General features: G+C 34.8%; 1 protein-coding gene across 5 annotated transcripts in view; it reads right to left on the bottom strand.

The window, feature by feature from the left end:
* LOC145686490 (midasin-like) overlaps positions 1-14,888 on the bottom strand; it is a 536,599-nt gene that overhangs the window by 495,856 nt on the left and 25,855 nt on the right. For all 5 annotated transcript variants that reach the window (XM_081759855.1, XM_081759854.1, XM_081759856.1 and 2 more), the window contains exons 6-8: positions 13,914-14,064; positions 11,070-11,200; positions 4,055-4,218 (exon numbers count right to left, since the gene is read on the bottom strand). In XM_081759855.1, coding sequence (XP_081615981.1) covers positions 4,055-4,218; positions 11,070-11,200; positions 13,914-14,064 — 446 coding nt within the window. The remainder of the gene's footprint in view (positions 1-4,054; positions 4,219-11,069; positions 11,201-13,913; positions 14,065-14,888) is intronic.

Here is a 14,888-nt window from a genome sequence, read left to right as displayed (position 1 = left end):
TCCAGAGTGTCCTCTTCCATTGTTTCTCGAAAGTGCCTTCTATTATGAAAGTTTTTGAGGAAACATGCTTTGTTTTGTACATGGAACTCCCTCTGAAAGCCTGTCAGATTTTGACAGGCATTATACAGGCGCCTGTTTCGGCGAAAACACATGTAAAGAAAATATTACAGGCACATTGTCTTCAGGTGATATGCATGTCGAAAAAGTATTAAACTTCTGTTGGAAATTTTGCACGGAAACACGCGTTGTACAGAGCCTGTACATTAAAATGAGAACATGCAATGTACACGTAGTCACTCACATGCAAGTAAATGGAGGGATTATGAGCATGTAAAGTACCTTGAATGGATTGTTGATAACATTCGCAATACAGTAAGAATGAAAAGTACAAGGAAGGTGCCTGTTTATCAACATGTAATATACATGTGAGACATTCGCATTATATGTAAATACCATGTATTAGCGTATAGCATGGAAAACGCATGATGTAGAATATGTTATTTTACATTTATCATTTTCGTGTACATGAGAAGTGTGTAACTCCCCTACGTGCAGTGTACTGGCAATGTACAGGTGAATGGGGTCATACAATGATCATGACTGCCAATAAATTGATTAAACAGATACGTGTGGTGAACAAGATGGATTGGAGCTAAACATTCATGTTATAGGCATAGGAAACATGCAATATTCAGGCACAAGTCTCCAATTCGACATTCGCTATGCAAGGTCCTGACTCATGTATAATACATGGGATTACACTTCGTGTATATGCGAAGTGTGAACCCACCTATGTATAATGTGAAGGTAAACGGAAAATGCATGATCATGATTGCCAATAAATGGGTTAAACTGGTGCATGCAATGAACAAGGTTGATTGGAGTGAATCAATAATATTACAGGTGTAGAAAACATGTAATATTCAGGCACCAAGTCTCCAGCTTGTCATGCACATATGCAAGGTCCTGACACATGTATAATACTTAATGCGATGTACCTTCCATGTATATTCCGCTAACACGCCCACTAATTCGCTAACACCTATATTTCACATGTATTTAAAATGTCAATTACATTTTTATCAAATGAAAAGCAGCTCTTGTCAGATACTCATGAGGTAACGTATATGTCAACTACCTGGAATATGCCGGTTACGTACATGTCTTTCCACTTTCTACGTGTTTTTTACACGCCTTTGCACGTTGCAAGGTTGCAACCCTATCAACATAAAAACTACCTGTTTCCGTGAAATGAATATGCAATGATCGTGAAAAAATCGATACCTGTCTCATGCGTTTAAAAGTGTTCCATTTTCAGGCACATGTACAGGCGCCTGTAAAAATATGCCTGTTTCACAGGCGCCTGTAAACCACCTGCATTTTCTGTCTGGGTTGTAATGTTTCCTGCTTGAATGAATGGTTTCTTTACCGCGATCCTATCCCCAAGACCATAGATCGGAAGACAAGTCATTAGTCCACCGTCCTGTTTGATACAGATTGAAAATGCTCTTCCATAGTTCTATTGGTTCTTCCACAGCAGCTAACGTCTACTCCATTTGATTGTTTACATAGTGAACTTGTTCTTAAGAAAAGTTTTCTTTTGGCCGATCAGTACCCGTGTAATATTTACACCACTTTTGCCTATCTTTCAAGAGTCTGACGTACTGCTCCGCACGATCACCAAGTGATTTTTCGCAGAGAATGACTTTTTTCTCAACGTCTTCTTGAACACGTGCTTCGACTATGAGTTAACAGTTTCTCTTTCACATTCAAACTATTCAACTGCTTCGCGCCAATGAAAATGGTTAAGATGGCATATCACAGATTTGCATCCAGTTTTGCTCATATTACGACACGATAAAATAACGCATGCACAACTGTTCATTGAAGCAAAGAGATAACTACTGACTAGGGTTCATACACATACCACTAGATGTCGTTGAAACAATTCATCATCAAACAAAACGTGACGTTAGCTGTCTGTTCATTAGTTATTTATTTATTGCACACCAGCTTTTCCCAATAGATTTGTCTAGATGTCAACAAGACCATTTTCATATCATTATACGAACAACATTGCTTATTTGCAAAAACGAGTCTAATAAACATTGTTTTGTATGGACATAGTGTCTTTTATTTAGAAAATTCTCAAAAATCAATAGTGTGGCCAGAGTTTTGACAATGACTGTACATTTATAAACACAGTAAAATATAATAAAATGCATACTGTAAATATAAAGTTCTAAGACCTTTATAATCAATCATCACGAAAGAATGTTCAATCCTTTTCACACTTCTTCATAAAATTTTATATATATACACACTAGACTTTTTACTGAATTACGTAAAGTGTTCTTTAAAAATTACTTCAGTTCCTTTATAAATCATCAGCTGATATTCAGCAGTAGAAATACGGCCCATCCGTTCCAAAGAATTGACCTTTCTCCTTTCAATGAGTTTGAGCGCTGACTAAGCATACACAAAGCGCACCTGGAATTCATTAGCTACTAGGCAGCGGTGAAATACTGTCGGCATGGATAACATGTATAAGAATCGCAGGAAGTGCTGTCAGACTGCCGGATTTATCTGGTGGAATTTCATTCTCATAGGTCAGCGCAGTGGCTCCATCTCTAGAACACCAGTTTCTAGAGATGACAATGACAAACATCTTCGTTTATTTCGCTTTTTCTTCCAGTTTCTTCATCAAACTCAACTGGAATCCTACTACCCATATTCTACAACAATTATGATTTATAATGTTTACTTTAAGAACAATCACCTGCGGTTGAAGGATCACAATAAAATTTGATACGAAATTCCATATTAACTATATCCATATAAACTTTACTTCTGTATTAGTAACGTCAAAAATTTCGTGTTTCTTATCTCTCTGAAGACATGAACCCCAGAATGACATGGTGCATTCGTAAAGTTGAAATTCCTCTTGAACGAGAATTCTTGGGGAAAAAATTACTGTGTGTTTTCTTCTACTTTCGATATCTAGAGATGTTATATTATTATTATTATTATTATTATTATTATTATTATTATTATTATTATTATTATTATTATTATTATTGGCCGAGAGATGATCACTCTTTCTTTGAAATTTTCAACATTTTTATCTGGCTTCTTACATCTGAGGGTAGCTGTTCCTTCCTCTTAGTCGGAGGGGCTAGTAACACTGCGAGCATCAGTCAACAAGTTGCTGTTTCTATAACAGTGATTGTGTGTTGCTGAAGGGCTCGTGGTGGCTAATCAGAGACACTTTCCATCTTGTCCTGGCTCTGTTTTATTTGGAAGGGTCGTGTCTCTTCATGATTTTAATGATCCTGCGAAATTTTACTATATTTCTGGACACTTTGGGAAATAGGAGTTTAGCCTTCCTCTCAGCAGTGAGGCTATATTACGGTGAACAGTCACTCCTTTGCGTGCGATTGTTCCTTTTTTGAAACAGTCGTCCGGTGTCCCGAGAAAAATGCAAACTAGACGCAAAATGTCTTTTTTATTATTTTTTTCTTTAATGTCCCGTTTTTGACTCGTAGTTGCGTAATATACTAGTAATTTCTTCTATGGACTTCAAACAGTGTTCGAAGGAAAGATCAACCATTCTATAAGGAATTCAATTAAAAAAAAAAAAAAAATCAAGAGACAATCGATGCCCTTAATTTTGGTTCATCTTAAGCGTCAAAAGATAACATAAAAATTAAAATTGGAATAAGGTTAAATAAATAAAAATTGGTTATTTCAGAAAGCTAGAGTATTTTTCCTCATTGGAATGAATAACGACTCGGTAAAGCTTGTATCTAAGAAGACTGTCAAATTATGCCAGTTCACCGAGTGCTCTGTCTTTCTATTTCCTAAAACTGGTTCCCCTGCGCTATATGAGACTTAGACCTACAGCTTACCGTGAGATCAGAACAGCATAAGCTACAAGCGCAAATTCTGGGCACTTCACATCTGAGTGAATTGCTATTCAAACAACAGTCATTATTTCATCTACTTCATTCATTAATAGATCGTACGGTATCTTATAGCTAGATTCATCTTTTACCTTTGGGTAACAAAAAGTTGAAATCCAGGAGCTGCCTTTACATCATCCCGATAGCCAGGAACACTCAGAGATCCTGTGTCCAATAATGAAGCCAGAACTGACACAACATCCATAGGTGCTGAATCAATGTCTTCCAATAAGATCCAATGACCTTCCATCACAGCCTGAAAATGAAATTTAATAATGCACCATTTTATATTGGTATACATGTCATAAAAGTGGAATAATAATTATTTCCTACCCGTAGCACATATTTTGTAATCAATGTACTGAGCGATCCGAACTTTGCGACCGGCAGAGATTTTCAGTTTGTTCATATGTGAGAGGATGAACCTTTGTTTTTCTAAATGTTACTACAAAAATTATCATCAGATCAGGTTTACCACAGACAATGTGATTCTCAAAGAAAAGGTTACATCGATGGTGAGTGAAAATAAAAGTTGGCAACCCTGGATATGGGGGATATACGCCTTCATCTTTGAAATGGAAGATATTACAGGCCGTCGATAAGATTCATCCAATGTTACGAGGTAATTATTTGCGATCGTTCTGAATGTTTTGAACAGTGGAAGCGACGCTAAAAGAAGCGTGAGATCTCCAACTGTTTAGTTTGGAAGTGACTACAGCATTCTTGTTCACATAAAATGTTTATTGCATCGCGTAACTTCTTTACTAAATATATGGATTTTTTACTATTATATGAATAATATTTTCTGGATACACCATTATGTGTGTATATACATTCCAAACGATTCATCTTTCGTTCTGTCAAAAAGAAAGAAAAAAAATGGAAGATAACGTGTTAGTCAGTTCTTCCTCTTGTAAACGGTTGGTTGTGGTTCTCTAGTTAAATGGAAACCATTGGGGTTCCAAACAGTTTTAATGAGCAGAAAGTACAATTGTAGTTTAATATATTTAAGAATGGCAATGACAACGAGACACTCAAGGTGTCTGTTGGGGTAGATAATAGCTAAATATAGTGTATCCGTCAAATTTCGGTAAAGTTTCAGAACTTTTCATTATTGTAACTGAGCATTTCACATACACTGTACATGTTAAAGCAACTTTTACTGGTTTCCTATCATATTTAGTGTAGTTTGCAACTTGCTCCATATGGCTTTAGTTCGTTACCCTACGCACATTTAATCGATACTTCAAATCTTGGCACACACGACACAGTGCATTTGGTAACAAGATCTTGACACACACGACACAGTGCATGTGGTAATAAAATGGATAGCTTCAATGATTCTTGTTTTAAAATGCTTAATATCGCTGATACGAACACTGGTAACTAGTTCTACAAGTAAAAGGCTAAATGTATTAAGTATGGTAAACGTAGTGACCACGCCAGCCATTTATCTTTTCTTATCCTCCGCCACTGCCATTCGCCATCGCGTAATATATAGTCTGCGGAAATTTAATATCTCCAAACGAAGGGAGTCGATTTCTTATATCAAATTAAAGAAAAAAGTTCGAATAAACATGAGAAACGCTTCCTTTCAGGGTTATTAATTGTCGAAAAGTATGAAAAATCATGTTTCAAAACACACCAGATTCAAAATTATAGAACCTATCGCAGGCGGTTCATGGAATTGCACAGAAATTAATATAAGCTATCCATGTTTCACAATCCTCTGGTACTCACGCACCGAGTACTCACTTAATACTTAAAAGTGTATCAACGTACCCCAATTACTATATACAATTTGTTATGCCTATATCGGAAGATTCTGAGACATGGGTATTTAGATGGAGTGCATACTAGTTCCCCTGTATTTTCATGAAGCGTTTGCGACAGATTATACGGTTTTCAAATTGACATGTTTTATAATATGATTTCCGCATTTGCGGTAGAAACTCTAAGAGGAGGAGTTTCTCGACCCATGTTTGTCAGAACTTACATTACACGATTATGCCCTTTACGCTCAAGGAGAGGATGGCTATTAAAAATGAGAGATTACGAAAGAATTGGTGGAACGAGATTGTGGAAAGGAACGAGAGAACCTAGACAAAATCTATGGATACAAGGTTATCGTGTAAAAGAGTGGCCTCTGCACTTCCTGTTCAAATTGTAACACTGCATATAATTGCAACATGTAAAGAGAGTTGTCAGAGATCACACTCTGCTCGATAAAGAAAAATGCACATACAGATTCATCATGTTCCAGGGCTCAGCATGTGTTCTCTTTAGTGTCGTAACGTTCAAACTGTCTATGAATACGATCACATGGAATGTAGCTCCATCATCGTACACGATTGTGTACAAATTGTTCACGTTATCAAGTTGAACCTTTTGTGCGGACTGCAAGTAAGAGTCGCAATTTGCAAACCGTAAAACAGAGAGACATTTCTTCAACACTTTGTGTACTGTGGTGTTCCTAAGGCCTAGACTCCAAGCACACCTATGCACCCATTTTCTTAGGCTTCGTAGGTAACTATTACGTACAGCCTCAATTAACTTTCACTAACAGATGTACAACAATAACGTTGTATACTGTTCTTTTTCGATTATAATCAGGGCAGCAGTGCTCAAGCATTTGTTATAAAGTAGTAGAAGAAGAAAATATTTAGTAGATTGATATAGATATTTTGTCTTTTTCGTTGCTATGGTAATGTTAGTCGCTGTCAAGGAGATGTTTATAAGTATAATTGTGAGTGTCGCCATAGTTGTTAGATGTATAATTTTGAATAGTGCGTTAAAATCAGTTATTCTCGTCAAATATAGATTTATGTGCATTCTAAACTGGTGTATGTTTCTTCAAGCTATCTTTAATTTACGTAATAACTATATATATATATATATATATATATATATATATATATATATATATATACGAACTGAGGTGTAATAAAATAAGTGGTTAGATTATCTTTCGGGATGTGCTGCCTCCAACAAACTGCCTGTTTCCTACAGCAGGCAATCCCATTGCCGGATATTATTTTCATGAACTGGATCATAATAGAGGACGCTACTATATTAATGATGAAGACGTTGTCTCGGATGAGAATTTCGTAGGCCAAAAGATGCATTGAATCCTCCTCTGCACTGATCATATCTCAACTGACGGAATGGTGTGATATGATTCGCTTGCTCGCCACTGTCACGTAGATATACTCTGTTCACTATCCTCTTATACAGTTTCAGAAACTCAAAGGCATGGTCCCTTTCCCCCAAAAACCGCAAAACAGCACTCAAATAACGTCAGCGGACAACTCTCCCGCTGGCAAAACCGATCCATCAATGCTTGTACGACGTTGCCTTATGTCTTTTCAAATTGTCAAGAAAGGGATGGTCAGTGACTATTTTTCCTTCTTCCTTTTTTTCCTTTTTCTCGGTCATTTTTTTTTTTTTTTTTTTTTTTAAATCACAACACACTTTTCTTTTACTTTCCCGTAACTCAGATAAAGTAAACATTTTCCTGGAAACTAGAGCAATGTAACACAATAAGCATAAACGTCCACCTTGAGCACTGATTAAATACTATAGCAATAGAATATAAGCGTTATATAAATTGTAACTATTAACTGTAGCAAAACCTAAAGAACGTACTGTAATAGACGCACTCTCCAATTTTGATAAACACTGAAGCCTATTGTATAACACAGTTCGAATACTATTACCAATATAATAATAAATACGTCTGATATAGTGGTGTTCACGAGTCGACCGAGAAATAGGGTTTCCTTATCTAAATTTTGAAAGTCACATCTCGTCTCTCTTTTCGAAGATTTTTTTTTTTTCTCTAGTTTCGATTATCGAAAAAGATGTCCTCGTCTCGTTTCATTTTGTAAATTCACATACAAAATTTATGACCTGATTTTTTTAGATTTTCAAACTATGCTATGCATAAGTGTCGGAAGTCTTAAAGAACGGGTTTGTCCGTCCGTTCGTCTGTCGTCAGTTATCACAGCCAAAACAATAGGAGATATCGAGATGCGGATTTTGCAATCGATTCAGCACCCCAGAAACAGGTCGTCTTCTCCATTAACCCTCTATTCAAACCAGAAGTAATTAAAAGTAATTATTTCGGGTTTCAATGTTTATCGCCATAGAACAAAAATAGTAATAGACAGCGAGGAACATTTTTCTGCAATCGATTCATGGTCTCAGGAGTATTATATATCTATATTATATATATATATATATATATAATCACAACCTGCAATCTATCGAAACCGGAAGTAGTTCAATCTATAGTACTTCTGGTTTAAATACTGATTTTCATAGAGAACTGGAAAAGATATTGAGAAGCACTTCTTTTGCAATCTATTCAGCGTCCCAAGAATAGTTCTACAGTATACCCTTCCTTAATCCTGTATTCAAACTGGAAATGATCGAAATTAACGATTTTTGGTTTCAACATTTCGCCACTGATCAGAAACAGTACGGAATAGCGAGAACTGTTTTATATATATGGACTCAGGAACAGGTTCTTTCTTTGATATTATTCCTCTATTATATCCAGTAGTTGTAGATGTAGCAGACTACTTCGAAGTTTTAAGTACTGTATTCGGATGGTTTGGAAGTATTACATAGTTTCAACTGTGAAACAATATTCACTTGTCTTAATTTCATCTAGAAGTTACCAAAATCCTTAAGCGTAACGAGAGGTTCATGAAGGGAATGAAAAAACTCAAACCATATTTATCATTGGAGTATAGGCTTAAGACTTGCGTATCTTTATAAAAATGATAAATGTTCTACACTGTGTTCGTACAATCATTCTATCAACTTATGATTTTATGTTATGATTCATGTATCAATAAAACAGAGTTTGAGAGCTAAGACTGGGATAAACTAGAGTTGCCCGCCAGACTCGTGGAACTTATCGATTCGTCTCGATTCTAGTCTCGAAAATGAGCCTAGAATGGTCATTTTTCTAATCTCGTCTCGAATTTAAAAGATATTTCTCATCTCGGGAAAAACACTAGTCTAATACTACGTATCCTAACAATAAATTACGCTTAATTAGCCGTGTAGGAAAGACGTAGAATTAAAGCAACACTAGGAAAAACTCTAGGAACTAGTGAAAAATATAAAATTAAAAAAAAAAAAATCCAGTAGCATTTGGTTGAAATATAAATTAGAAATGAACATCTGCGTGATTTCATGTTATTGTGTTTTTGTTATAATTATGAAGGTTTATTTCCTGGTCTGCACAATTCCAATTGCTTGTTTGTTAAAGTCATTATGGATTCATTGGTTAATAAAAGAATCATATGTGCTCATTTAAAACCTACTTAGGGAATCTGTAGGACAAACGTAATACTTAAATATGGATAATAATTATTATTATCAATTGCTAACTATTTCTCTCTATATATTAGCAGTTTTGCAACCGTTTCCTCGTATACAAAATTCTTAGGTATTATGTTTTAATGTAGTTTTTTTTCTTTTAAATAAAGAAAAAGACCTCTAGAAATAACACAAAAGGGAAAATGTGGCAACAACAGACCTGTCACCCTCACTGACTTTCCTTCGACCAGCCATAAATAAGCCCCCATACTGAGTTTGGTGACATCCTACACCACCCGCGGTGTGTCGGCATCGGACAGCAACTGTATACCAGGATAGCGGACGTACTATACCTGGGCGCGCAAGTTGTGTAGATGTTTTTAATGCGGTGCAGGATCACGACCTTATTTTGTTTTCTGTGGAAAGCGCAGGAGTTTGGAATTCTATCACGACTGCGGACACTCTATGTGAACACTGGAAGAAACACTCCACTGCAGTGCAGAATCCATTCGTGAATGTCTCCAGAAACTTGGGAAACAGTGAAAGAAAAAAGAAAGAAAGAAAAGAGAGAAAGAAACAAAGAAAAAAATGGGGATTGAGTTCCACAGGAGTTGACTTCATCTTATCAAGTGATACGAGCAACTGCCTACTTCCTTTTACTGTCTCCTCAAGGGAAGAATCCGCTCTCAAAGTATGATCAGAAGTAGCTTCTTTACGATATTCCATGATGTCATCATTGCCTTAATAGAATGTTATGCGCTTGTATTTCGTGGACAGTTTGGGGATATTGCGTGCACCGAACTGCTGCCATCTGGCCAGATGATCAATGTAACGGTGTACTTGGGCGCTGGAACTGGAACATGTGCATGAAAAATCGAAAATCGTACATCTCAGAGATGCTACGAGTATTATGCTTTAGAACAACTGATACCACATGTTACTACGATTTTCCTTGACACCATTGTTCAACTTGATTGAAAAACGCTAATAAATTCTCCATACTCGCCAGGCATTCCACTGTCAGCGTTTCTTGCATTTGTTTGATATCCATCTGCAGGTACTTTGGTTCCGAGCCCTCGATAAGATGATTCACTCACTGAACGACTTCTTGTATTCACGTTCCGCTGACTTGTATCACAGAAACTGCACTGTTATATGCGCAAAAACAAGTATTACCAGATTAGTAAATTTTATCCTGTAAAAGTTCACAGCAGGCAGTTCATATAATCTAGCAACACTAGATATTTCTTAATACCAGTGCAATGTGCCAGATACGATGATACGTTAACTGTATCAATATATATATATATATATATATATATATATATATATATATATATATATATATATATATATATATATATATATATATATATATATATATAATTGCAAAACAAAATTATTTTTACACAAATTTCTTAGCTAAAAATAAGAAGTCCTAATCTACTTCTCCCTAACCAAGCCTCGAATTGTCCTTAATGAATGTAAGAAGTTACTGAAAATTTCTTTCGTATGTGTATAAAACTGTGTACGTATGTTTTGCTAGATGAATGCTTGATTTTCATAGAATTCACATGACTACATTATTACGTCAGAAATTAATAAATAGAATTTTTAGAAAATTAAAAAATAAAATTTCATTGGATTGAAAAATCGCAATTTAGTTTCATCCTTAATTTGCATCACAAATTTTTATCACTTAGCTACAAACCATTACCACAAATTACAATTATATTTTTATTACTACATAGTTTTAAAAACAATGAAGTATTTTACCTGCGTTAAAACACCCGGCTGCCATACAAATTCTCCTGGTATGTCTGTGCACCTGTATGTTCCTAATAACATTTTACTGTCGGTTTGATCTCCAAGTTGAACTTTTATAAGGTGCGGAGGTTTACCACGACCTGTCACATAATATGAAATATACATTAATTTAACTCTTGAAAAAGCACTTGAATAGAGAATATTACTTTTATTCACGGTAACTGAAGTTCATCAATATCACACTATTCTCTAACCACACCTTCTGCTATTTAGTCTATCAAACTTTTCGTTTAGAAATATAAATGATTCTACTCTCTTCATCTAATTACAAACACATTATCATTTAAAACAATATCTGCTATTAAAGCTTTGTAGTACGTAAATTTCACACATAGTTTCGTATGCTCTTACTTCAGATCGGGTCCATCGTAAAACTATTCAATCGTATGCTACCTATTCAATGAATGACACACGGCTCACACAATGTGTGTACTCTTTTCAAAATGAATTGGAATGAATGAAAAAGCCATAAAACAGACAAACCATAAATTAGCAAATAAATAAAGTTTGTTTACTCTCTTAATATTTCAATTATAGAACATCTGCTCTAGTGTATTATTTATATTTTCGGTTTACAGATTAAGGTGTTTTTGAGGTGAGGTTACTAAGGGCCACACTGTCAATACTCAACCCCCTTATTTCTCCAGTATCATCTGCGCGTACATTGTGGTGGAAACGGCCCCCTCTGTTGGTAATGCCACAGTCCTAAATAGTAAAGACGACGAATGGAAGATGCAAGGTTAGGATGTGCTATCAGTTTCATTTCCTTTTCAGAAGTTCACTATTCAACTGGGGGACTCGTATAAAAATAACAGTCTGTTGTGTGGTTCGTGGGTTCCCTTCAAACCATAGGTACTGTAAAAAACATATAGCTTTTTTTTTCTCTCTCGTTTATCCAATTTCTTAGATTGCTGGCATAAGAACTACAAACATATGGCGACCAAGTTAAATCCTGATCACCGAATCTGCATCCAAATTAACTGGTAGGCTGTTTTCAGTAATGATATTACACTACTTTAGAGAATAAAATGTTACTTCTTCACACACGTAACTGCAGTGTTTGGCACTGTCCACACAATGCCGTGAAATATTTGTATATTAAAACAAATCACCACGTTTGTGACACTCCCTCGCCCCTCCTTACATATTTTCCTGAATATGTTTACAGTCTTCACATACCTGTACTACGTGTCCACAACATAACACAACTGACATTATTGTTTAGAAAAGCTAAAGATCGATGTTATCACGGCTGCTACCCTAGGACAACGAGTTTTCATAAATTCGTTCAAACTTACCAATATGTTAAGATACGTGTAAAATGAAAACTAGAACTAACTTCCAATTTTTATCTTCATTGTTGAACAGTGTTATCTTGTGGAACGAAATGCGTATTGTGTTTGTTTTAGATTCTAAGCGCCCATATCACAACTGTAGTTATATAAATAAGATACTGCAATTATTTCTCAAATGAAAATAACGGACTACTTCCTAATCCACCAGATGAATTAAAGTCCTCTCAAAATTTCAGATTATGCGAGGCTTGTCGCGATATGAGATCTTTCAAACATAAGTTCTGTCATTTCCACACTTACTTTAATTAGGTAAATGTACACCCCATTCGGGACAGAATATAGCCCATGAGTGGCATGAAGGTTAAGTTCCCTACTTTCATGACAGGTAAGAACTATGCCTATTAACATCTTCGGGAAGTGACAAAATTAGTGCTCGAAGTACAAAAAAATGCCTTTTGTTGCAATGTAATATGTAGTAACCAATTAGACAGATATCATTTTCCTAGATTTAAAATTAACTTTCTCCATTTTCCTAAATTTAAAATTAATATCTTCCTAAATTAATTTCTTTCTTTCTCTGTTGCTTCACTTAATGATGCTGAATACCTGCTCCATCTTTGCTATATTTTAGTCCACTGACTTACAAAGAGAATTATTTTTTTTCCTTCCTTTGAAATAATCTGGAATTTTCATAATTTGATTTTACTGGTTTCTACTTGGAAGTAATAGTACTAGGATAGCCAAAATTTTCCGAAATCCCGATTCCGGCAGAAATCTCACTTTTCGGGCTTCGGAAAAATTACGCAATTCAGAAAAATTCTGGAATTTTTCTGAATTTCGGAATTTTCTAAATTCAGGAATTTTTGAATTCCGGATTTTCACCTAAATCCGAAATTTTTCCGATTTTACTTTCCGGATTCCGGAAAGTAAAAATTCCGAGATTTGCCACCCCTATATAGTACATTTATGTAATATTATATTTATATGATACAAATTTAATATAATATTAATATATACGTAATTGTATATTTATGTATAACAAATTCGTTTTGAGAAAGCAAGAAACATTTAATTAGACCTGAAGAAGGAACCAGTAAAATATCGTCGTCAGATCTCCAGTTCATTTTAAAGAAAACAGACAAATAATGCAACATATAAAACAGGCTGAAAAAAAAATGACATAGATACTCAAAGCTGTTAATTTCAGCTCTTCATCTTCAGCATAATATATAATCGCAAACGAGCTATTACGTACTGCAAAATATGAAAATTTCAGTGTTTAAGAGAATATAGAAGTAAGACAATCCCAAATTTTTGAAAGAAAGTAAATAAACTGTCCAAATTATAAATATTAAGTTCACAATAGTAACATAAGATGTAAAATTCATTTCAAATAGTTATAATTCGTGTTTAACTTTTGTAGTAAATAAATAAAATTAAGAGAAAAGTTCAATAGTACTCAGTCATTTCACTTTACTTAATCTGGATGAACACTAACCAGTAACAGCAGCTAAATATTCCACAAGTGCTGTTTTGCCACTTCCTACTGGTCCTTGAAGACAAACAGCTTTTCCTCCAGCCACTGCCAAGGCCAGACTTCTCAAATTCGTAAGAGTTGAAGGTACCAGAACTAAATTGCTTCCTTGTGGCTGTAAAACAACATTTATACAGAAAATTACACTCATTATATTCTAATTTACTAACATGCAAGATATTCGTATAATCATCATATATTCTGGTTTGAACTATATATCTAAGATAGAATTTTCAACTATCCTTTCTCAATGGTAGATAGGATTATTTCATCTTACATACATATATATAAACTGATTACATGCTAAGATGCTGCAACTGCTGTGGAACGAATTAAATCAAAATGGTTTTCGATAAAGATACCACATAACACTTCTTATAAGAGGAAGAGATCACGTGAACACACACAAAAGAGATACTTTTCAATTATTAACGTGTATCTCAAACTACTTCTTCACAAACCAAGCAAACACTCGTTAGAAATTAAATAAGCGCCATAATTAGTTGAATTCTAGGGAGTATACGCTATTTTTGGACAAATTTTCAAGAATTTAACATTGAAGAAATTCAGCTTTCAGAAGTGATCTTCCCGTTATAAGAAGAGTTTTTGTTTCTAATGCTACGTAGTGATATCTTACACTAGAGTCGCAAAACCTTAGCATGTGATCAACTGTTCTTCCAAGATGAAATAAACCTACTCATTACTGGGGAAGGTGAATTCATCCGAAATATACAGTTCAAACCAGAATTTGATGATGATTACAGGAAGTGTCGCAGGTTAGTAAATTAGAATATACCGTTAACAAATGTTCCTTAAGCTCTATAAACAAGAATAAAATTACTGCATATCGAATTTTAATAAATAAAACATTTTAGTGTTTCTTTAATATATCAAAAAAATAAAAAAATAAGTAAAAAGAAAGTGTTAGTCAGAAAAACA

The sequence above is a fragment of the Thermobia domestica genome, chromosome 5 (genome assembly GCF_964235325.1).
Source record: "Thermobia domestica chromosome 5, izTheDome1.hap1.1, whole genome shotgun sequence".
NCBI lineage: Eukaryota > Metazoa > Arthropoda > Insecta > Zygentoma > Lepismatidae > Thermobia > Thermobia domestica.
This window is presented reverse-complemented; position numbering and strand designations above follow the sequence as displayed.